This window comes from Bufo bufo, chromosome 3 (assembly GCF_905171765.1).
Source record: "Bufo bufo chromosome 3, aBufBuf1.1, whole genome shotgun sequence".
Taxonomy (NCBI): domain Eukaryota; kingdom Metazoa; phylum Chordata; class Amphibia; order Anura; family Bufonidae; genus Bufo; species Bufo bufo.
In genome coordinates this window covers 187,058,220-187,084,197 of record NC_053391.1, presented here as the reverse complement: position 1 = coordinate 187,084,197, position 25,978 = coordinate 187,058,220, and the positions used below count along the sequence as shown (strand labels likewise).

Here is a 25,978-nt window from a genome sequence, read left to right as displayed (position 1 = left end):
ATAGTGGTAAGAAAAAGTAAGTGTACCCTTTGAAATTTCCTGGATTTCTGCATTAATTATAAATTGTGTTTAGACTGTTATCTAAGTCACAGTTAAAGACAAAGCCAATACAGCTAAACAAACAGTTGTGCCGTTCGTGCATTTTATTGAGCACATTGGGTCAGATATGTCATTCTCACTGCGGACTGTGTCTTGATTTGCAACAGAATTTTTGGCGCACACTTGCTAGACTAAATATATAAAGTATATGCACATTTTCTTTCATCTATGACTTGTTAGACACGTTTTTAGACAATATTTGAGCAAGATTTTTTGTCCATGCCTACTTTGCGCCTTGTTTTGTTGCAGTCTTTGTTGCAGTCTTTTTTTTTTATTTTGGACAAAGACTATAGCAGCTCTAAGGTGGTATAAAAAAGGTGTAACATGCTGATAGTATAAAGTATTGTGCACACAAATATAGACTTTTGTGGCTCACTGTGTTGCGTCTTTCCTTCACTTTATAAAACATTACAGATTTAGACACATTTAACAATCCAAATCATAAATTTGGCACCAACTAAAATGCTGCTAAAAATCTTATGATATCTGCCCCATTGATTACACATCCACAATGCAGGGAGAAAATGTAATTGGTAAACGTGTTTATGAGATGAGATCTGAAGTGTGATTTCACAGGAGCTTTGCATATTAACCCCTTAAAGGGAACCTGTCACCTCCAAAAACCATCTGAAGCTGCCATCAGTACCTGAGAGTAGCGAGCAGTGTGTTTCTGACGATTGTTTTGTTCCTGAAGGCAGATGCGGCAAAAGCTCTGAAAACGTTCCTTTATTCCCTGCCGGCGCGCTTCTCTAGACATGCTTGAAGTCAAGGGGGCAGCAGCCTCCTTGCTTCAAGTCAAGGTAACCACGCCCCCTTCGCTGTGACTGACAGCGCTTATGCAGAGAGTTCGACAAAGTCACCCAAACTGCCGGCTGTCAGTCACAGCGAAAGGGGCAGGGAAGGGGGCATGGTTACCTTGACTTGCCGCTGCCCCCTTGACTTCAAGCATGTCTAGAGAAGCGCGCCGCCACGGGATAAAGGAACGTTTTCACAGCTTTTGCTGCATCTGCCTTCAGGAACAAAACTATCGTCAGAAAAACACTGCTTGCTACCCTCAGGTACTGCTGGCAGCTTCAGATGGTTTTTGGAGGTGACAGGTTCACCTCATAAGTATTAAGAGGTTTTATGGAGCAGGCCCACATGCTCAGCTCACTCCATACATTCAGGTGCCAGTTGTTTAATCACCGGCAGTGACTGGGATTGGCAACTGATCCTGGTCACTTAACCCATAAGGCCAAGCCATTTGTGAGGTTAGAGAGAGGGACTGATGATTGGAGTCCTTGCAGTGAAATCGATGAACTCTGATCAGTTGCTGCGACAGCCTGGTGCCTTGTGAATGTTCCAGGCATGTCATAGCAAACTGCCTACAAAGCTGTGTCTGAGGCACAGCTCAGAAGGCAGTTTGTCAGAATGTCATAGACCGCAAAACCATACTGTACATATAAAAATAAACAATAAAAAATAAAACATAGACATCACAGCATCTAAAAATGTTTGAACTATTAAAATATAAAGTATTTTTACTGCGGGGTGAACATCGTAACGGAAATAAAATAAAAAAGAGTCATTTATTTTTTAGTCACCTCGTTCATCCCCCCCCCCCAAAAAAAATAACCATAACGTTGTATGTACTCCAAAATGATACCAATAAAAACGTCAGTTTGCCCGCAAAGAAAAAGCCCTTACACAGATCTTTAGATGGAAAATAAAAAAGTTAGGGGTGTCAGAAAATGGCAATGTAAAGAAGTTTTTTTTTTCAAAGGTTTTTATTATTTTAAAACTGGTATCACCATAATCGTACTGATCCATTGAATAAGGTTTTAACAACTTGTGGCTTTTGGAGGGTAGAAAGGAAAAAACGAAAGCACAAAAACAAAAATCAGCCTGCTCTTTAAAGGGTTAAATAAAAGCACACAAAGCCTGGTTACTGACAAATCTCTTTTCTCAACAAAATTTGGTTAGTGTGAACCATGCCAACTTTCAGAAGACCTCAGACGATGTGTTATAGAGATGCATGTCCAATGAGGTAAAAACTTTTACAACAAATAATAACCACTAATTAAGGCCTCATGCACATGACTGTTGTTTTGGTCCGCATCTGAGCCGCAGTTTTTGCGGCTCGGATGCAGATCCATTCACTTCAATGGGGCCGCAAAAGATGCGGATAGCCCCGCAAAAAAAATATATATAACATGTCCTATTCTTGTCCGTTTTGCGGACAAGAATAGGCATTTCTACAATGGGCCGTTCCGTTCTTCAAATTGCGGAAGGCACACGGGCGGCTTCCGTTTTTTGCGGATCTGCAGTTTGCAGACTGCAAAAAACGGAACGGTCGTGTGCATGTAGCCTAATGGTGACATTTATAGTGCCATCGAGAATATTATAATGTAATTAAGCAACCACTGAGAATATTATACTGTGTGTAAGAAAACAACATAATTTGAATGAAACACATAATTAAACTTAAAACAGCCATACCTTTTAGGTCTGGGGCATATCCCTTGAAGAATCTTTGTAATGACACGCCATGTGGATATATGTTGTGGGGCTGGCTAGCCATGTTTTTAAAAACAATCTGAAAATACACACGATAGCAGATATCACAAAAATCTCTTGGAACATCCGTTCTTAAAATTCCTGCTTCAACCATTGGGACACCAACCAATCATAAGCGGAACAGGATCTGGTAATAATATACTTGTAGCTCAGCTTCATTTACTTGTATGTGGCTAAGCTGCAATACTAGACTCTTGTGAACACTGGGGTTCCTGGTGGTCAGGCCTCCCATGATTGCATACTGTGGCCATAGCCTAGCAATATGACAACTATTATTTGCACAGATGGATCTTTCATATTAGATCCATAACTCTTACTGTATTGTGTTGGGCAAAAACTAGGGGGCTCATTTATGACCAAATATACGCCACTTTTTGGCGTATATTTGTCGCAGATTTTGTCACAAAAGTGATTTGCTGCAAAACCTACAACTTCTTCCCCACCACCTATGCCAGTTCTAAAAAACAGGGAGTGGCAAGGGCGCAGAAGAGGGAGGGCCAGCAGGCCTGTCTCATTTATCATTTTGGTGTACAAAATTATCTTAATCTACGCCAGCATGGGAGCTGGCGTAGATTTGAGGCTGTTGTACGCTGGTGTTGGATGTGCCTAAGTTATGTAGAGGCCGGCGCCTCTATATAACTTAGGAGCATCAAGCGCCGATGCAGGGTTATTAAAGGGAACCTGTCACCGGGATTTTGTGTATAGAGCTGAGGACATGGGTTGCTATCTGCAATATCCAGTCATCATAGCTCTTTGTGCTTTTATTGTGTAAAAAACAATTTGATACATTTGCAAATTAACCTGAGATAAGTCCTGTCCCTGAGATGAGTCCAGCGTGAAAGAGCCCAGCACCGCCCCGCATCCTCAGAATCTCCTCCTTGCTCCCCGACGTCAGAAAGCTAGAGCGCCGTAATCTCGCGATGCGCGATCTAGCGCATGCGCAGTTCGTTCCCTGAGGCTGATGCCAGCACTATGATGACACTGCGCATGCGCTAGCTCGCGCATCGCGAGATTACGGCGCTCTAGCTTTCTGACGTCGGGGAGCAAGGAGGAGATTCTGAGGATGCGGGGCGGTACTGGGCTCCTTCACGCTGGACTCATCTCAGGGACAGGACTCATCTCAGGGACAGGACTCATCTCAGGTTAATTTGCATATGTATTAAATCGTTTTTTTACACAATAAAAGCACACACAGCTATGGGGACTGGGTATTGCGGATGTGCTAGTGGCGATCTAGCAACCCATGTCCTCAGCTCTATACACAAAATCCCGGTGACAGGTTCCCTTTAAGTCCGGGGTCTATAACGTCGGTCTTAATAAATAACTCCATAGGTATTTCTGTCTAGATGCATTTTATTGGTCTGTGTCTAACTGCATCCAATAACCCAATTTCCTGATGCAAAATTTTAATTTTGACATAAATAACAGAAATGGTAATACATACCATAATTGTTTCTTTGACCTGGGCACGGATCACTGGTCCGATCAGTCCGAGTTCTCTGGAGTTTTCCACCGTCTCTGTGAAAGTGCCATCGCGGTATTGCTTATAGATTACTTTCTTAAATGGATGGTGGCAGTACGTTCTATCATTAGAGGTGAGAGAGAGACTTATCATTACCTGTAACACAATACTTAAAATACCACCATTATGCAATTAGATATATACAGTCGTGGCCAAAAGTTTTGAGAATTAGATAAATATTGCAAATTGGAAAAGTTGCTGCTTAAGTTTTTGTAATAGCAATTTGCATATACTCCAGAATGTTATGAAGAGTGATCAGATGAATTGCATAGTCCTTCTTTGCCATGAAAATTAACTTAATCCCAAAAAAAACTTTCCACTGCATTTCATTGCTGTCATTAAAGGACCTGCTGAGATCATTTCAGTAATCGTCTTGTTAACTCAGGTGAGAATGTTGACGAGCACAAGGCTGGAGATCATTATGTCAGGCTGATTGGGTTAAAATGGCAGACTTGACATGTTAAAAGGAGGGTGATGCTTGAAATCATTGTTCTTCCATTGTTAACCATGGTGGCCTGCAAAGAAACGCGTGCAGCCATCATTTCATTGCATAAAAATGGCTTCACAGGCAAAGATATTGTGGCTACTAAGATTGCACCTCAATCAACAATTTATAGGATCATCAAGAACTTCAAGGAAAGTGGTTCAATTCTTGTTAGGAAGGCTTCAGGGCGTCCAAGAAAGTCCAGAAATCGCCAGGATCGTCTCCTAAAGAGGATACAGCTGCGGGATCGGAGTGCCACCTGTGCAGAGCTTGCTCAGGAATGGCAGCAGGCAGGTGTGAGCGCATCTGCACGCACAGTGAGGTGAAGACTTTTGGAAGATGGCCTGGTGTCAAGAAGGCCAGCAAAGAAGTCACTTCTCTCCAAAAAAAACATCAGGGACAAATTGATCTTCTGCAGAAAGTATGGTGACTGGACTGCTGAGGACTGGGGCAAAGTCATATTCTCCGATGAAGCCTCTTTCCGATTGTTTGGGGCATCTGGAAAAAGGCTTGTCCGGAGAAGAAAAGGTGAGCGCTACCATCAGTCCTGTGTCATGCCAACAGTAAAGCATTCTGAGACCATTAATGTGTGGGGTTGCTTCTCATCCAAGGGAGTGGGCTCACTTACAATTTTGCCCAAAAACACAGCCATGAATAAAGAATGGTACCCAAACACCCTCCAACAGCAACTTCTTCCAACAATCCAACAACAGTTTGGTGAAGAACAATGCATTTTCCAGCACGATGGAGCACCGTGCCATAAGGCAAAAGTGATAACCAAGTGGCTCGGGGACCAAAACGTTGACATTTTGGGTCCATGGCCTGAAAACTCTCCAGATCTTAATCCCATTGAGAACTTGTGGTCAATCCTCAAGAGGCGGGTGGACAAACAAAAACCCACTAATTCTGACAAACTCCAAGAAGTGATTATGAAAGAATGGGTTGCTATCAGTCTGGAATTGGCCCAGAAGTTGATTGAGAGCATGCCCAGTCGAATTGCAGAGGTCCTGAAAAAGACTGACTCTTTGCATAAATGTCATGTAATTGTCGATAAAAGCCTTTGAAACATATGAAGTTCGTGTAATTATATTTCACTACATCACAGAAACAACTGAAACAAAGATCTAAAAGCAGTTTAGCAGCAAACTTTGTGAAAACTAATATTTGTGTCATTCTCAAAACTTTTGGCCACGACTGTATATATATATATATATATATATATATTCCATTTACTCTTAAAGTTGGGGATCTTGTATTTGCAATAGACAATGTCTCACATTTTATTGTTATTTTCTACTGCTTTTGATAATTTGCTATTAACACATCCAACGTCAGACTGGGGTGCCTAGGGGCCACGGGTAAAATTCATTCTGGGGACACACTGCACAGATACATGCAAATATTACCTGCTCACACAGCGCAGGCAGCTGGTCAGTGCTTCGTCTGCGGCTAGGCGCATGGGGCTGCAGGGGGTACAGGGTCCCTGTTCTTGTGATCGGTGGGGGTCCCAGCTGTAGGACCCCCATCTATCTAATACCCCTTTCATTTTTCAGTGTCCTCCTCCCTTTTGAGCTCCATTAGCACAGATACTCTTGCAAATGACTGAAAAGCTCCAGCAGCAGACAGAGGCCTTCTAGGCATTTGAAGCTAGCATGAAGTCTCTGCTAGTGATGAGAGGCAGGTGCCATATTCTATTTTCGACGAAATTCGCGAATATTCGCTAGAATATTCGGCTCATATTCGTCGAAATCAAATATTCGTCATTATTCTAGTTATCGCGATTAATATGCGATTTAAATAATCACGTATTGCGATTTTAACTTAAGGCAACTTTCCTATTGGTTTGATATCTAGAATTAGCGAAGATGACGAATATGACGAATGTATTCGTCATATTCCTCAAAACGAAGATAACGAAATATTCTCCATCTTCGTTTTAGCTCCATCTTCGCCAACTTCGCTAATTCTAGCAATCATATAGGAAAGTTGACTAGAGACAGCTAAGTTTTTAATTCGCTATGCGATTATATTACTTTGCTTTTTTTTTATAAATAGAATAATTATAATACTTGATAATTATTATAATTGTTCTATTTATTAAAAAAAAAAGCAAAGTAATATAATCGCATAGCGAATTAAACTTAGCTGTCTCTATAGTCAACTTTGCTATTTGATTGCTAGAATTAGCGAAGTTGACAAATATGGAGCTAAAACGAAGATGGAGAATATTTTTCTGATGGAAATGTTTTGAGGAATATGACGAATACATTCGTCATATTTGTCATCTTCGCTAATTCTACCAAGCCAACCATAGCAAACCAGGTCTAAGTTGAAATCGCAATGCGATTACTTAAAGTTATATTAATCGCATTGCGATTTCAACTTAGAGCTGTGTTTCTAATGGGTCAGCTTGCTAGAATTAATAAAGTTAACGAATATGGAATATAGTAGTGCTAAGTTGAAATCGCAATGTGATTAATATAACTTGAAGTAATCGCATTGCGATTTCAACTTAATTCTCACATCCGACAGTACATTCTAGTATGGAGGCGTTCCCATGGTGATGGGGACGCTCCATGAGCACGGAAGTCGGCAGAAGCGGCAACGGGCACTGACTGGAGTAGCCAGGAAGCCAGGAATCCTCAGAACAGGTAAGAACTACTTTTGGGAAGTGGGAAAGAAAAAAATATAACAATAAAAAAATTAAAAAAAACAATTATTCGAAATAACGAATTTATAGCGCTATATTCGCGAATTAGCGAAGTGCCGATATTCGCTATTCGAATATTCGTGCTCAACACTAGTCTCTGCTACAAAGCTCCAGCGAGGATTTTAGAGGATAGTAGGTAGGTTTGGAAGCTTACTTCTCGGAGTTCTCCGAAGTCCCAGATGCATAATCCCATTCCACTTCCACTGCAGCTACATAGTAATTCCACGTTTTAATGTATCTTGTTTGAAAAATTGATATTCTGCGTGTACTGCTTTGTTGCTCACCACATGACTGTACCTCCAAATGACCATGCATACCAGCTGATAAAACGAAACAAGAAACAGGAAATCAATGCAGTCACAAGGCTACCTTATCATTGGACTATTTGGAATCTATACATATGTTAAAAACAACAGAAAATAAGAAAAAATATATATCTACCGTATTTATCGGCGTATAACACGCACTGGCGTATAACACGCACCCTTCATTTTAAGGGAAATTTCAGGAAAAAAAAAAAAATTTCAAATTGTACTGCTATGGGGTGGGGGGATCTGTGGATGGAACTGTTATGGGGGGGATCTGTGGATGACACTGCTATATGTCATCCACAGATCCCCCTCATAACAGTGTCCATTTCAAATTGTACTGCTATGGGGTGGGGGGATCTGTGGATGGAATTGTTATGGGGGGGGATCTGTGGATGACACTGCTATATGTCATCCACAGATCCCCCTCATAACAGTGTCCCCCAATACACCGGGCCCCGCCGCTCACCGAAGTATTTATAAACGTGAATCCTTATCCTGTTATTAGGCTGCCCTCTCCCATGTTCCCATGTCCCCCCTGTATCCCCACAGCACTTACGATTCACACGCTTCCATAGCAGGCAGAGCGGACGGCACCAGTAACGTCACTCACTGACGTCGCGCGTCTGCTCCGCCTGCTTCATTCATAAAGGGGGCGGAGCAGGCGCTCGACGTCAGTGAGTGACGTTACTGGTGCCGTCTGCTCTGCCTGCTATTGAAGCTTAAGTAAGTGCTGTGGGGATACAGGGGGGACATGGGAACATGGGAGAGGGCAGCTTAATAACAGGATAAGGATTCACGTTTATAAATACTTTGGTGAGCGGCGGGGCCCGGTGTAAGAGTACAGTGACTGCACCGGGCCCCGCCCCTAGTTACGGACTCCAGCCCCTCCTCTCTCCCGGCTCATACAGCGCAGTGAATATCGGCGTATAACACGCATACATGATTTGCCCCCTATTTTCAGGGGGAAAAAGTGCGTGTTATACGCCGATAAATACGGTATATAGTATTTAAAGGAGTTGTCCGAGTTATGAAAAAAAATAATATAGCACTGAAAATCTGATATATAACGGAGCTAAGCAAGTTTTATGCAAAATATATATATATATTTCCTCATTAGAGATGTCGCGAACATAAAATTTTCCGTTCGCAAACGGTGAACGCGAATTTCCGCAAATGTTGGCGAACGGGCGAACCGGGCGAACCGCCATAGACTTCAATAGACAGGCGAATTTTAAAACCCACAGGGACTCTTTCTGGTCACAATAGTGATGGAAAAGTTGTTTCAAGGGGACTAACACCTGGACTGTGGCATGCTGGAGGGGGATCCATGGCAAAACTCCCATGGAAAATTACGTAGTTGACGCAGAGTGTGGTAAGTTAAATTCGCAATGCGATTAATATAACCTGCATTAATCACATTGCGATTACAACTTAGATCTGAGTTCCTAATGGTTGTATTGCTAGAATATAACGAAGACTGAGAATATAGTGCTATATTCGTTATATTCGTCAATTCTAGCAATACAACCATTAGGAACTCAGATCTAAGTTGTAATCGCAATGTGATTAATACAGGTTATATTAATCGCATTGCGATTACAACTTAGATCCAGTGGAGTTGCGAGGGGGGTGCGGTGGGTACGGGCCGCACCGGGTGACACCAGTCTGATGGGGTGTCACCCGCGGCCCGCCGGCGCAGGAGTTCTTACTCACAAGTTCAACTTCTAAACTTCGCAAGCAAGCACGTCGCGCCGTTGCGTGGTAAGGGGGGACGGGGGTGTGACTCACTGCAGCCTGGTGAGTGGTGGGGCGCCGCGGCAGCTGCCCTGCAGGAGTCTCTAGTGCCGGGAGGAGGAGGTAGGTAGAGCGGCTCTGACTTTATAGAACAAATTATTTTAATAATACCCCAATAATAATAAGTTAATAACCTAACCCCATTCATAAATTACTAGTGGATTATTATAGAGACGGCCCCAGGCCAGGAGACATAAGGGGTTGGGTTGAACTGTGGGCTGGGGCCACCCGGCCACATTTACTAATCTTTGCTCAAGGGGGCCCTCATAAATATAGACCCACATGGTGTGGACTGGTCATTTTTACTAAGGAATAAAGTTTAAACGTTCATGTGCAAAAGAGAAAATAAGAAGTCAGCTCCAATCAGATATCTGCACATAGACCAAGACTCTGGGTCTATGCAGATATCTGATTGGAGCTGACTTAGTGACTTCTTTTTTTTTCTCTTTATCTCTTTATTATGGCTTCGGGGGGGGGGGGGGGGCGGGGGTGACACAATTTTCTATCACACCGGGTGACACCAGCCATAGCAACGCCAACCATTAGGAACCCAGCTCTAAGTTGAATTCGCAATGCGATTAATATAACCTGTATTAATCGCATTGCGATTACAACTTAGTCAAATTTGTGATACTGCAGCTTCCGAATGAATCTAAAATGGATGCTGTCCAGGAGGTGGGAGGGAGGGTATGATGCTGATTGGCTGGAATGTGTCTGCTGACTGTGAGGTACAGGGTCAAAGTTTACACAATGATGACGAATAGGGGGCGGACCGAACATCGCATATGTTCACCCGTCGCGGCGAACAAGCGATGTTCGCCGGGAACTATTCGCCGGTGAATAGTTCGGGACATCTCTATTCCTCATTTCCCTGGTTCTTTTCTGGCCCTTTGTTTACATGCAATAAAAACAATCTCTGCCCCTCCCCCTGCTCTGCTAAGGGTTTGAATACAAGAGCTGCCCTGAGTGACATCTCTGCCTGCTGGGAGACTCAGAAGCATGTTGTATGTGTAGGACTACAAGTCCCAGCTGTACAATGACACTGCTAAGGGAGTGAATACAAGAGCTGCCCTGAGTGACATGTCTGCCTGCTGGGAGACTCAGCAGCATGTTGTATGTGTAGGACTACAAGTCCCAGCTGTACAATGACACTGCTAAGGGAGTGAATAAAAGAGCTGCCCTGAGTGCTTTGAGAATCAACAGCAATTTGTAAGTGTAGAACTACATGTCCCACCTGTATAATGACACTGCTAATACACACAGGATCTTCCCCCTACCTTCTTGTGCAATGCTCTCTCTAGTATGTTAGATCCTGTGCCCAGCATTGTCTCCTCACTGCCTGCAGAGCTACCCAGTCTGTGCAGCTGAAGGGGTTAAGAATCCTAGCAGAGAGTAGACAGCAGTGAAGGGGGGGGGGGGGTGGCCAGCACAGTGACATCTCCTTTACAGCCTTGTAAACGACCTTTATCAGAGCAGGGAGAGAAGCTGACATCACAAGTCATGTGACCCTCAGTGAAATCTGAGAAACCAGCCACTGGAGATAAAGTGAGTTAATTGGAAAGCTGTTACATTTGCCTAGTTAGGAACATAGAAAGAACAAAAAAATAACTCGGATAACCCCTTTCAGATTATTTTCACACTTGGTCGTCTGAACAGGTGAAAGAGTAATATCTGCATCCCTAATGGTGTAGTGAAATGGAGGGGTAAATGTCTGCTACCTTGGCAGTCTAAGGTAGTAGAGAGATTAATGTACATATCCCTGATGGTCTGTCTAGGGTGGTCGAAGGGTTACAGGGGTTTTCCAGTATTTGGATACTAATGGCCTGCAGTTCTTCAGTAACCATCTCCGTACACTATACAATGGATAGAGCGTTACAGTCTTGACTTCCGACACTGGAGCTCCTCCAGAACAGCTGATCAGTGGGGGTGCAAAGTGTTGGACCTCCACAGATCTGATATTGACGGCCTGTCCTGAGGACAGGCTACTAATATCAAAATACTGGAAAATCACTTTAATGTCTGCTTACTCTGAGATCTCAGGTAGTGTAGGCATTAAAGTGGTTTTCTGGGGGAAATGTATTTTATTTTATTTTTAAATGGGCTACAAATGGCTAAAGATAAAAATTAAGCCCCCCTTCCCCCAATGGTATAGCATCCACTGCTCTTCAATCCCTGGTACTGGCTTGAAAAGCTGGAAATTCCAGGAGCAGTGAGGTCAGCCAAGTGACTGAGTGGGTCTTTTCTGGGGTATCTGGTATGTTGAGTTCAGACCAGGAAATGAAGAGAAGTGGAGACCACAGCAGCATCAGATTGGCAGCTGTGGGGTATTGGTGAAGGTGGGTATAGGCTGTTTATTACTTTTATCTCTTTTGGGTCTCATTTTTTCTTTTGAGAACTTCAGCGAGGACACTGAGGTTTACTTACCTCCCAGGCTCCAGCGTTGTCTGTCAGGAAACTGAATGAAACATGCTTGGTGCATACAGTTTTTCTTTCCTGCCCTGCATACAGATCTGTGAAGAAGCAAGGAGATAGAGGACCATGCACATGTCCACTACTCTTTATAAGTACAATATCCACTGGATATATCACAAATGCCTTACAGGTTTCAGACCCACCTACATGGAATTCAATGGGGGAAACTTCCATATACATATCCTTGAAATTCCTTTTCTTAAAGGGGTTTTCTGGGAGTTCAATATTGATGACCCATCCTGAGGATAGGTCATCAATATAAGATTGGTGAGGGTTCTACTCCACTCACCCTGACAGATCAGCTTTTCAAAAAGGACACAGTGCTGCAGCCCTCTCACAGCATACTAATCACAGCGCTGTACATTGTATAGTGGCTGCGCTTCATATTGCAGCTCAGATTCATTGACTTGAATGGGACTGAGTAGCACCTAGACCAGGGATGCCCAACCTGCGGCCCCCCAGGTGTTGCAAAACTACAACTCCCAGCATACCCAGACAGCCTACAGATATCAGGGCATGTTGGGACTTGTAGTTTTGCAACAGCTAGAGGGCCGCAGGTTGGGCATCCCTGGCCTAGACCATGTGACTGATGACTGTGACGTCACTGGCCTAAGAGGCCACAAGGCTCACTAGAGCACCGTTGATCATCACAGGTGCCAAGAGACAGATCCTCACTGATCTGATATTGATGACCTATCCTGAGGATAGGCCATGAGTATTAAACTCCCAGAAAACCCCTTTAATAATCTGTGATTCCGCTTGTGTCTTTATCTTATGATAACAGATTAAAGCATTTGATGACAAGAATTGTTTTGATATGTTACTACATTACAGAAGACCCTACCTTTGAGATGATTTTCAACAAGAGAAGATATCTTCCATGTGCCAGTCTGTGACACAGTCATGTTGGCGGTTGTGGACGCCATGCTGGCAAGACTTATTATAGAGACTTTATTAGGGTTTTGCTCCAGGGAGTGTTCAAAGAAATGAATGGAGAAAAATTCAGGTTTAGAACTCAAACCCAATATATGCCAGCTAATTCTGTTACCAACGCAGGCTGTGAATGCTGAAAGACAAATCCCGTTATCCGACAGTTACATAGCACCAACATCGGACATACAGCAACAATAGTGCATTCATTTATATATTCCTTTAGGTGTGCTCTTTAAATGTGTTTATAGGATGCATTTTCCAACACATATACCTGTTTTATATTCTACCATTTTTTAATATAGGCTTTCTCTGTGACAACTACAACACCCCTATTGTAATTAGTACAAAGCAAAGCAGGGGTTTTACATGATTCATCCTACTTTGGGGTGCCTCCCACTTGTGTCCCATGAGCAGGAACAGATTTCCATACTAAGGCCTCATGCACATGACCCTATCCATTTGTGGTCCTCAAATTACAGATCTGCAAAATATGGATGCAGTTCATGTGCCGTGCACATTTTTTTGGGCATTGACTTTAATGGATCCATGGTCTGCATTTTGCAGATATAGTCTATCTTTTTGCAGATGATCTGTGTGCTTTCCGCATCCATATGTCCATTCTGCAAAATAGATAGAACATGTCCTACACCTGGCCTCATAAATGCGGACCACAGACCTATTGAAGTCAATGGGTCCAAAAACATTGTGGATGCAACACGGACGGTATCGTACTTTGCTGATTTGCAGATTGCAGACTACAAAATGCATATGGTCATGTGCATGAGGCCTAAAAATATTTACATACTAAATGGTAAAATACTCGGTAACACTGACATGGAAAAGGACCTAGGAATTTTAGTGAACCGCAAACTAAGTTGTAGAAACCAGTGTCAGGCAGCTGCTGCCAAAGCCATTAAGATAATGGGTTGCATCAAAAAGGGGAAAAAATGCCCGTGATGAGAACATAGTGCTACCACTCTACAAATCATTAGTCAGACCACACATGGAGTACTGTGTACAGTTCTGGGCTCCCGTGAACAAGGCAGACATAGCAGAGCTGGAGAGGGTACAGAGGAGGGCAACTAAAGTAATAACTGGAATGGGGCAACTACAGTACCCTGAAAGATTATCAAAATTAGGGTTATTCACTTTAGAAAAAAGACGACTGAGGGGAGATCTAATTACTATGTATAAATATATCAGGGGTCAGTACAGAGATCTATCCCATCATCTATTTATCCCCAGGACTGTGACTGTGACGAGGGGACATCCTCTGTGTCTCGAGGAAAGAAGGTTTATACACAAACATAGAAGAGGATTCTTTACGGTAAGAGCAGTGAGACTATGGAACTCTCTGCCTGAGGAGGTGGTGATGGTGAGTACAATAAAGGAATTCAAGCGGGGCCTGGATGTATTTCTGGAGTGTAATAATATTACAGGCTATAGCTACTAGAGAGGGGTCGTTGATCCAGGGAGTTATTCTGATTGCCTGATTGGAGTCGGGAAGGAATTTTTTATTCCCCTAAAGTGGGGAGAATTGGCTTCTACCTCACAGTTTTTTTTTTTTGCCTTCCTCTGGATCAACTTGCAGGATGACAGGCCGAACTGGATGGACAAATGTCTTTTTTCGGCCTTATGTTATGTACTATGTTACTATGTTACTAAACTTCAGACAGAAAGGCCCACAAACAAACAGCAACTGAAAACCGCTGCAGTAAAGGCCTGGCAGAGCATTAAAAAGGAGGAAACACAGCGTCTGGTGATGTCCATGAGTTCAAGACTTCTGGCAGTCATTGGCAACAAAGGGTTTTTAACCAAGTATTGGAAATTAACATTTTATTTACCATAATTTAATTTGTCTAATTACTTCTGAGCACCTGAAATGAAGGGATTGAGTTTAAAAAATGCTTTAGTTCCTCACATTTTTAAGCAATCATGTTGTTCAACCCACTGAATTAAAGCTGAAAGTCTGAACTTTAACTGCATCTGAATTGTTTTGTTCAAAATCCATTTTGGTAATGTACAGAACAAAAATGAATTTTTTTTTGTCTCTGTCCAAATATATATGGACCTAACTGTATCTTCCATGTACTTTATCATTTAGTCATAATAGCCTGCCTACATTCAATGCGCTGCCTATGCCATTCATAGTGCGCCCTGCGCTGATGAATGGCAGGTAAAGTCTAAGGCATATTTGTAAGCCTTAGACTTTTACCAGGACGTGGGTGCCCACAGAGAGGGCTCTGAGTGCCGCCTCTGGCACCCATGCCATAGGTTCGCCACCACTGCCCTAGGATATATGAAGCACAGAGTTTATTACTACCAAGATGCATAACTTTACATTTACCCACATTGAACCTCATTTGCCTCATTTGTCAACTTCCATAGACTGCACAATACTACATAGCTAAGGGCTCTTTCACACTTACGCTTTTGTTTTCCGGCATAGAGTTCCGTCGTCGGGGCTCTATGCCGGAAAAATCCTGATCAGGATTATCCCCATGCATTTTGAATGGAGAGAAATCCGTTCAGGATGCATCAGGATGTCTTCAGTTCAGGACCGGAACGTTTTTCGGCCGGAGAAAATACGCAGCATGCTGCGCTTTTTGCTCAGGTCAAAAATCCTGAACACTTGCCGCATCGACGGATCCGGAATAATAGCCCATTGAAATGTATTATTCCGGATCCGTCCTAACATCTTCAGTTGTTACGACGCAACGACGGATCCGGAAGTTGCGTCTGCTCCTGCGCCAGGAAGTAGGAAGGACTTGGCTGGAGCGAAAAGAGACTGATCCGGAAATCCTAAAGCCAACATCAACGGTTTTTTTCCGGATCCGTCGTACGGATCCGGCCCCATACCGGATCCGTACGACGGATCCGGAAAAAAAACATTAATGTTGGCTTCAGGATTTCCGGATCAGTCTCTTACCAAAAAAGCCGGAAAGACGCATCCGGAAAGAAAAAATTATGCGTTCTTACGCGTTTTTACGGATCCGGCGTGTAATTCCGGCAAATGGAGTACACAACGGATCTGGACAACGCAAGTGTGAAAGAGCCCTAAGGGTACTTTCACACTAGCGTTTTTCTTTTTCGGCATAGAGTTCCGTCACAGGGGCTCTATACCGGAAAAGAACTGATCAGGCATATCCCCATGCATTCTGAATGGAGAGTAATCTATTCAGGATGTCTCAGGATGTCTTCAGTTCTGATCAGGCAAAAGTTAAAACTGTAGCATGCTACGGTTTTATCTCCGGCGAAAAAAAACTGAAAAACTTGCCTGAATGCCGGATCCGGCATTTTTTCCCCATAGGAATGTATTAGTGCCGGATCCGGCATTCAAAATACCGGAATGCCGGACCCTTCCTTCCGGCCTGCGCATGCGCAGACCGGTAAAAATGTGAAAAAAATACAAGACAGATACGTCTGTCCGCATGACAAGCGGAGAGACGGATCCGTTCTTGCAATGCATTTGTGAGACGGATGCGCATCCGGATCCGTCTCACAAATGCTTTCAGTCACATCCAAATCGGTGGATCCGGCGGGCAGTTCCGATGACGGAACTGCTAGCCGGATCACACTGCCGCAAGTAGCCTTAGTGTCAGCTGCAAAAATACACTGAACAAAAATATAAACACAACACTTTCGGTTTTGCTCCCATTTTGCATGAGCTGAACTCAAAGATCTGAAACATTTTGTACATACTGTGAGACAGTGACAGGTCTCACGCAGGTTGGAGGCAAGGAAGGGGTGGATAGTGTGGTCCACACCCCTGTTCCACCACAGGTGAGACAAGCTGGATGTAATCAGCCTGGTATAAAGCACCTCCCAGGGTGTCAGAAAGGGGGAAGCGTGTTACCTGTAGACAGAGGCCTGGAGGCTCTGTCTGTGTGGTCTCAGCTGGGCAAGGCTGAGGGACCACAAGGCTGGGAGATAGCCTGGAGGTGGGGGACAAAGCGACGCCTGGGAGGGTCGCAGGGCTATAGTCAGGCGGACTACTAGGCCCCAATCCCCCACAAGAGACATTGGTCTGGTGGACAGAGGCCTGGAGGCTCTGTCTGTGTGGTCTCAGCTGGGCAAGGTTGAGGGACCACGAGGCTGGGAGATAGCCTGGATGTGGGGGACAAAGCGACGCCTGGGAGGGTCGCAGGGTTATGGTCAGGCGCACTACTAAGCCCCAATCCCCCACAAGAAACAGTGAACTGGAGACAGTGGGCGTACTGTGCTCTGTACAGCCAGGAGGCTTTGGGACATTGGCTGACAAAGCCGCATGAGTTCACAGGGCGTGAAACTGTAACTTAGGCCTCTTTCACACTTGCGTTGTCCGGATCCGGCGTGTACTCCACTTGCCGGAATTACACTCCGGATCCGGAAAAACGCAAGTGTACTGAAAGCATTTGAAGACGTCTTCAAAATGCTTTCAGTGTTACTATGGCAGCCAGTAGGAGCGGGGAGCGGGGGAGCGGTATACTTACAGTCAGTCCGTGCGGCTCCCGGGGCGCTCCAGAATGACGTCAGAGCGCCCCATGCGCATGGATGACGTGTCCAAAGCGATCACGTGATCCATGCGCTTGGGGCGCCCTGACGTCACTCTGGAGCGCCCCGAGAGCCGCACGGACAGTAAGTATGCTGCTCCCCCGCTCCCCGCTACACTTTACCATGGCTGCCAGGACTTTAGCGTCCCGGCAGCCATAATAACTATTCAGAAAAAGCTAAATGTCGGCTCCGGCAATGCGCCGAAACGACGTTTAGCTTAAGGCCGGATCCGGATCAATGCCTTTCAATGGGCATTAATTCCGATCCGGCCTTGCGGCAAGTCTTTAGGATTTTTGGCCGGAGCAAAAAGCGCAGCATGCTGCGGTATTTTCTCCGGCCAAAAAACGTTCCGTTCCGGAACTGAAGACATCCTGATGCATCCTGAACGGATTTCACTCCATTCAGAATGCATTGGGATAATCCTGATCAGGATTCTTCCGGCATAGAGCCCCGACGATGGAACTCTATGCCGGAAGAAAAGAACGCAGGTGTGAAAGAGCCCTTAGGTGAGTCAGGAAACTCTGTGTTAGTTAGAGCCTAGCCGGGCAAGTGTTTATTATTTTGTCATTTTGTTTTTGCTGGTGTTGCACAATAAATGCACTGTTTGGACCTGAAACCTGGTGTCCTATAGCCGTATCTATGAGAATGACCCCCGGAGAAGAGCTAACCCCCCACAATAAATAAAAGACCCATTACTCTCAAATATTGTTCACAAATCTGTCTAAATCTGTGTCAGTGAGCACTTCTCCTTTGCTGAGATCATCTATCCCACCTCACAGTTGTGGCATATCAAGGTGCTCATCAGACAGCATGAATATTGCACAGGTGTGCCTTAGACTGCCCACAATCAAAGGACACTCTGAAATGTGCACAGTTTTGCCTTACTGGGGGGGGGGGGTCAGAAAACCAGTATCTGGTGTGGCCACAATTTGCCTCATGCAATGAAACACATCTCCGTCGCATAGAGTTGATCAGGTTGTTGATTGTGGCCTGTGGAATGTTGGTCCACTCCTCTTCAATAGCTGTGCAATGTTGCAGAATATTGACAGGAACTAGAACACGCTGTCGTATACGCCGATATGCTCGATAGGTGAAATGTAAGTTGGATGTACTGCCAAATTCTATGAAACGCTTTTGGAGACAGCTTATGGTAGAGAAATGAACATTCATTGCACGGGCAACAACTCTGGTAGACATTTCTGCAGTCAGCATGCCAATTACACGCTCCCTCAAACGTTGCAACATCTGTGGCATTGTGCTGTGTGATCAAACTGCACATTTCAGAGTGGCCTTTTATTGTAGGTAGTCTAAGGCACATCTGTGCAATATTCATGCTGTCAAATCAGCACCTTGATATGCCACGACTGTGAGGTGGGATGGATTATCTCGGCAAAGGAGAAGTGCTCACTAACACAGATTTAGACAGATTTGTGAACAATATTTGAGAGTAATGGGTCTTTTGTGTATGTAGAAAATGTATCGGATCTTTGAGTTCAGCTCATGCAAAATGTGAGCAAAACCGAAAGTGTTGCGTTTATATTTTTGTTCAGTGTAGACATGGTGCTATTAATCCCATCCTCAATATCACTAAAATATAAATTAAATAATAGAGGACCCAGCACTGAACCTTGGGGTACACCACTTATAAACCGGGACCATTCTGAATAGGAATTATTGACCACAACTCTCTGGACATGGTCCTTCAGACAGTTTTCAATCCAATTACAAACTATACTTTGAGCCTATAGACCTTACTTTACCTATTAAACTTCTATGAGGAACAGTATCAAAAGCCTTTTCAAAATCCAGAAACACTACATCCACAGCCGCCCCTCTGTCCAGGCTTCTACTCACCTCCTCATAAAAACAAATCAGGTTAGTCTGACAACTTCTGTCCTTGGTAAACCCATGTTGGTTATCACTTATAATATTATTTACAGTCACATACTCCTATATGTAGTCCCTTAAGAGTCTTTCAAACATTTTCCCCACAACAGAAGTTAAACTAACTGGTCTATAATTACCTGTAAAGGACCTTGATCCTTTTTTGAATATGGGCACCACATTTGCCTTGCGCCAATCACTTGGCACCGTACCAGTACCTAGAGAATCTTTAAGTCTTTAAAGTGTCCAACCCTTTTAAAGTTTTTTGTGACTGGGTGACAGTTCTCCATAGCCTTCAAAATGTCTACATATACTATAATTCCTCCCCACACTTACAGAAGGGGGCACAAACTCCTGTTCTAACAACATGGTATTTTCACACAGCCTAAAGTCTAAATTTCCTACCACTGACATGCAGACATCAATACACATGGGAAAACGTCATGGCAAGCAGCTAACCTAGTTGGTTTTACCAACCGGATTCCAAAAAAGTTGGGACACTAAACAAATTGTGAATAAAAACTGAATGCAATGATGTGGAGATGGCAAATGTCAATATTTTATTTGTAATAGAACTTAGAGGACAGATCAAACGTTTAATCCGAGTAAATGTATCATTTTAAAGGAAAAATACGTTGATTCCAATTTTCACGGTGTCAACAAATCCCCAAAAAGTTGGGACAAGTAGCAATAAGAGGCTGGAAAAAGTAAATTTGAGCATAACGAAGAGCTGTAAGACCAATTAACACTAATTAGGTCAATTGGCAACATGATTGGGTATAAAAAGAGCTTCTCAGAGTGGCAGTGTCTCTCAGAAGCCAAGATGGGTAGAGGATCACCAATTCCCACAATGTTGCACAGAAAGATAGTGGAGCAATATCAGAAAGGTGTTACCCAGCGAAAAATTGCAAAGACTTTGCATCTATCATCATCAACTGTGCATAACATCATCCGAAGATTCAGAGAATCTGGAACAATCTCTGTGCGTAAGGGTCAAGGCCGTAAAACCATACTGGATGCCGGTGATCTCCGGGCCCTTAAACGACACTGCACCACAAACAGGAATGCAATTGTAAAGGAAATCACAGAATGGGCTCAGGAATACTTCCAGAAACCATTGCCAGTGAACACAATCCACCGTGCCAATCCGCCGTTGCCAGCTGAAACTCTACAGTGCAAAGAAGAAGCCATTTCTAAGCAAGATCCACAAGCTCAGGCGTTTTCACTGGGCCAGGGATCATTTAAAATGGAGTGTGGCAAAATGGAAGACTGTTCTGTGGTCAGACGAGTCACGATTCGAAGTTCTTTTTGGAAATCTGGGACACCACGTCATCCGGACCAAAGAGGTGTCATGGGCAGCTTGCATGTCTGGAAAGGCACCATCAATGCAGAAAAATATATTCAGGTTCTAGAACAACATATGCTCCCATCCAGACGTCATCTCTTTCAGGGAAGACCCTGCATTTTTCAACAAGATAATGCCAGACCACATTCTGCATCAATCACAACATCATGGCTGCGTAGGAGAAGGATCCGGGTACTGAAATGGCCAGTCTGCAGTCCAGATCTTTCACCTATAGAGAACATTTGGCGCATCATAAAGAGGAAGGTGCAACAAAGAAGGCCCAAGACGATTGAACAGTTAGAGGCCTGTATTAGACAAGAATGGGAGAGCATTCCTATTTCTAAACTTGAGAAACTGGTCTCCTCGGTCCCCAGACGTCTGTTGAGTGTTGTAAGAAGAAGGGGAGATGCCACACAGTGGTGAAAATGGCCTTGTCCCAACTTTTTGGGGATTTGTTGACACCATGAAATTCTGATTCAACATATTTTTCCCTTAAAATGGTACATTTTCTCAGTTTAAACTTTTGTTCCGTGATTTATGTTCTATTCTGAATAAAATATTAGAAGTTGGCACCTCCACATCATTGCATTCAGTTTTTATTCACGATTTGTATAGTGTCCCAACTTTTTTGGAATCCGGTTTGTAGAACATGAGACAGATATAGAAGACAACTTCCAACAGTAGGTTACATACATGGTATATCTCACAAATATCACTTAAATCCACATGGCAAGCAACACATTTGTTTTCTTTTGTATTAACATACTCACACTTCAGTGTACAGAGAAAGCTATAAGAATTCATACCTGGTAGAGCTCCATTCACATATCCATTTACGGTATACATTAAAGGTCTCTCCTTTGTCGATGGAAAGGTTTGCCAACTTTTACTTTCATCAAACACACCGAACATCAGAACATAATCTTTATCAAAGTTCTTTTGTGTTCCGTTTTGATGCAGGCTTCCTAAATGTTGATGGAGAAAAGCTTATTAAAAGGGTTGCCTCACGTGAGCAAATTGCATTTATCATGTAGAGAAAGTTAATATAAGGCACTTAATTAATGTAGTGTTATTGTCTATATTGCCTCCTTTGGTGACTTTATTCATTTTTCCATCACATTATACACTGCTCGTGTCCAGAGGTTACAGCCACCACTGCTGCACAGATGTGAGGTGACCAGGACAGAAGCTGCTGCACATGTGAGATGTCCTTTTTCTTACAGTGTGCAAGCACGGCCACCACTCCTGGATTGCAGGGTGGTCATAACCCCTGGATACGAGCAGTATATAATGCGATGAAAAAATTTATGAAGCCAACAAAGGAGACAATATGGACAATCACAATACATTAGTAAGTGCCTTTAATTAACTTTCTGTACATGATAAATGCTAATTGCTGAAGTGAAACAACCCCTTTAAGTAGAATCCAGTTATGACATGCCAGTCCTGCTAGATGCAGAAGGATGCATAAACCTAATTTATGTAATACAGAGCATATCTGCAGTCTCAATTAAGATTGTGTATCTGTAATATCTATATGGATATTATAGAAAGGGGTCTCCTATTTAGGACAGAGTGGACAGCTATTGCTCTGGTGGACTCCCATATATTCCAATATAGAACAACCATATACTGCATGGTCACCTCTTAATTTTAATGTTAGCCATTTAATACTACATTAAAGAAGAAATGAGTTGTCTCATTAAATTTTCACCAGTGATATCAGTTTAGTAAAACCAGACCCAAGACGATCAGCTGATCCTTGGATGGATCCAATCTAAGAAGGCATTTTCTTTTAGCTGCAGTGCCCATCATCCTGGCACATGGAATAGCCAGGCACCATCATATTACAGGACTTCTTGTCTGTATTATGAGCAGTCCATTGTGCTACAAAGAATACCAGTGACCACAACTATTGTGTATATTACATGTATGGACATGGTCACCAATACAGGAAGTCCTTGACAACTAGGAGGAAGGAGTCATCAGAACACATAGAGGGGATGATTTAATAAGCACAGCAGCAGGTGGCAAGGTATTTTATTGTTATTACATTACAGAGTTGGAGTTAGGCTTAAAAGCTGGCCATACACATTATATTAATGTCTACTGAGTCACCATGTTGGCGAGGTCAGGCAACCATCTAATGTATATAGGGGCCTCTAGACTGTCTCCTGGTGGCAGGTGTCAGGGATGAGAAGTATGGGACTGTTGAATTACAACATGCCCAATTCCTGTGTTCTAAGGGGAGATAAGCCACCACTAGACATTCCTGCCAGAGGGTTTCTCCCCATTCAGAACATATGAATGGTTGGCCAAGCCAAGTGTGCATGTGCATGGGAGTGTTGGGAGGGATAGCTGTCCGCTTATATGTGTTACCTTCTTAACCTTTATCTTAAGATTAACAGTTTAGGACATGAAAAAGCCTCTTAACTGCACCTACTGTATGTTAAAGGGGTTTTCTAGGATTTTTATACTTATGACCTGTCCTCTGAACGGTGGGGGTCCGACACCCGTGATCCCTGCTGATCAGCTGTTTGAGAAGGCAGCGGCGCTCCTGTGACTGCCGCAGCTCAACAAGCACAGAACCATACATTGTACAGCGGCTGTGCTTGGTATCGCACTCGGCCCCATTCACTTCTATGTGGCTGAGCTGCGCCTAGGCTATGTAACTTATAAACGTGTCGTCACTTGCCTAGGGAAAGCTGAGAGAAGGCCGCAGCTCTACAGCGAGCTCCGCTGCCTTCTCAAACAGCTGACCGCCAAGGGTCCCCGGTGTCGGACCACCACTGATAAGATACTGATGAGCTATCCAGAGGATAGGTCATCGTTGTAAAACTCTCGTGCAATCCAAGGAATATCCAGATTTTACTTTCTAAATTAATTGTACCGTAATTTTCAAGACATCAAAAACTTTGAAGTGATACTGATGTGACATGTTAGTCATTACCTTTTTTACATATCAGCAATGCACCAATCAATCCAGAATTCACATCTTGTACTGGGTTTTCCGTTGAATAATAACTACTTGTTAAACAGTCAGGATCAGCTTCTTTAGGCCCTACATCTTCTGTAATATCCCAGTTATAGGTGTAGATTTCACCGGGCAGAACAAAATCATCCAGTTTTTCCAGGGAAGATGTACCATCCATATATTTTGTCCCTAAACAAAGTAAAATATGACACTTAAGGAATAAGAATCAGGATAAATATTCTGTAGCAGTTATTTTTGCTGGATCCCTACACATTGAGCTCTTGTGTTCTTCACATATATATTGTACCCTACGGCCTTGCTCACAAGTTCAGAAATTCGTCAGGAGGTAGGTTGCGATGGAGAGAACGCTGGAAATGCATATGTGAATGGGGGATTTTATACTTCTTTCACATGCTCTGAAAATAAATCTGTGTGGAATAATGAACACGTTTTGGATTTTCCTACATCTAGAGCTTGTACATTATTGCTTAAGATTCCGCATGGAGAAGTGCATATTGGATCCATTGGATTACAATACACATGCAGATCCACTGGCCAGTTCATGGTAGAAATGTGAATTTTAGCTTTGGATTTCCAAAAAAAAATTTGATTTGCAAATCTGTGCTCTGTGAATATGGCCTAAGTGTTACTTTGTTCCTAGTTTTGATCTACGTGTGTAGTGTTCACTGTCCTCAGAGCTCCCACTTCTACCCGTGGTTTATTGTTTGGCAATAGATCTGGCCTTGAAAGGCAGAAGAATAAGAACACTGAAACAGAGGGAATGACAATCAGATAATACACACTGGCCCAGATTTACTGAGGTATCTGAGCTAAAAATCTGTCCATAAAAGTGGCACAAAATGGAATAAATTGGCACAATTTTGACCCATCTGGGGTTTCTACACTTTTTTCTGACATGATGGACATACACTGCGTGCAGAATTATTAGGCAAATGAGTATTTTGACCACATCATCCTCTTTGTGCATGTTGTCTTACTCCAAGCTGTATAGGCTCGAAAGCCTACTACCAATTAAGAATATTAGGTAATGTGCATCTCTGTAATGAGAAGGGGTGTGGTCTAATGACATCAACACCCTATATTAGGTGTGCATAATTATTAGGCAACTTCCTTTCCTTTGGCAAAATGGGTCAAAAGAAGGACTTGACAGGCTCAGAAAAGTCAAAAATAGTGAGATATCTTGCAGAGGGATGCAGCACTCTTAAAATTGCAAAGCTTCTGAAGCGTGATCATCGAACAATCAAGCGTTTCATTCAAAATAGTCAACAGGGTCGCAAGAAGCGTGTGGAAAAACCAAGGCACAAAATAACTGCCCATGAACTGAGAAAAGTCAAGCGTGCAGCTGCCAAGATGCCACTTGCCACCAGTTTGGCCATATTTCAGAGCTGCAACATCACTGGAGTGCCCAAAAGCACAAGGTGTGCAATACTCAGAGACATGGCCAAGGTAAGAAAGGCTGAAAGACGACCACCACTGAACAAGACACACAAGCTGAAACGTCAAGACTGGGCCAAGAAATATCTCAAGACTGATTTTTCTAAGGTTTTATGGACTGATGAAATGAGAGTGAGTCTTGATGGGCCAGATGGATGGGCCCGTGGCTGGATTGGTAAAGGGCAGAGAGCTCCAGTCCAACTCAGACGCCAGCAAGGTGGAGGTGGAGTACTGGTTTGGGCTGGTATCAAAGATGAGCTTGTGGGGCCTTTTCGGGTTAAGGATGGAGTCAAGCTCAACTCCCAGTCCTACTGCCAGTTTCTCGAAGACACCTTATTCAAGCAGTGGTACAGGAAGAAGTCTGCATCCTTCAAGAAAAACATGATTTTCATGCAGGACAATGCTCCATCACACGCGTCCAAGTACTCCACAGCGTGGCTGGCAAGAAAGGGTATAAAAGAAGAAAATCTAATGACATGGCCTCCTTGTTCACCTGATCTGAACCCCATTGAGAACCTGTGGTCCATCATCAAATGTGAGATTTACAAGGAGGGAAAACAGTACACCTCTCTGAACAGTGTCTGGGAGGCTGTGGTTGCTGCTGCACGCAATGTTGATGGTGAACAGATCAAAACACTGACAGAATCCATGGATGGCAGGCTTTTGAGTGTCCTTGCAAAGAAAGGTGGCTATATTGGTCACTGATTTGTTTTTGTTTTGTTTTTGAATGTCAGAAATGTATATTTGTGAATGTTGAGATGTTATATTGGTTTCACTGGTAAAAATAAATAATTGAAATGGGTATATATTTGTTTTTTGTTAAGTTGCCTAATAATTATGCACAGTAATAGTCACCTGCACGCACAGATATCCCCCTAAAATAGCTAAAACTAAAAACAAACTAAA

At 43.3% G+C, this 25,978-nt stretch overlaps 1 protein-coding gene across 1 annotated transcript in view; it reads right to left on the bottom strand.

Annotated features, from left to right (window-relative positions):
* Positions 1–25,978, bottom strand: part of F5 (coagulation factor V) — a 158,402-nt gene that overhangs the window by 105,629 nt on the left and 26,795 nt on the right. The window contains exons 4-9 of the mRNA XM_040423826.1: positions 23,594–23,806; positions 21,450–21,608; positions 12,793–13,014; positions 7,526–7,691; positions 4,100–4,238; positions 2,578–2,674 (exon numbers count right to left, since the gene is read on the bottom strand). Of these exons, the coding sequence (XP_040279760.1) occupies positions 2,578–2,674; positions 4,100–4,238; positions 7,526–7,691; positions 12,793–13,014; positions 21,450–21,608; positions 23,594–23,806 (996 nt within the window). The remainder of the gene's footprint in view (positions 1–2,577; positions 2,675–4,099; positions 4,239–7,525; positions 7,692–12,792; positions 13,015–21,449; positions 21,609–23,593; positions 23,807–25,978) is intronic.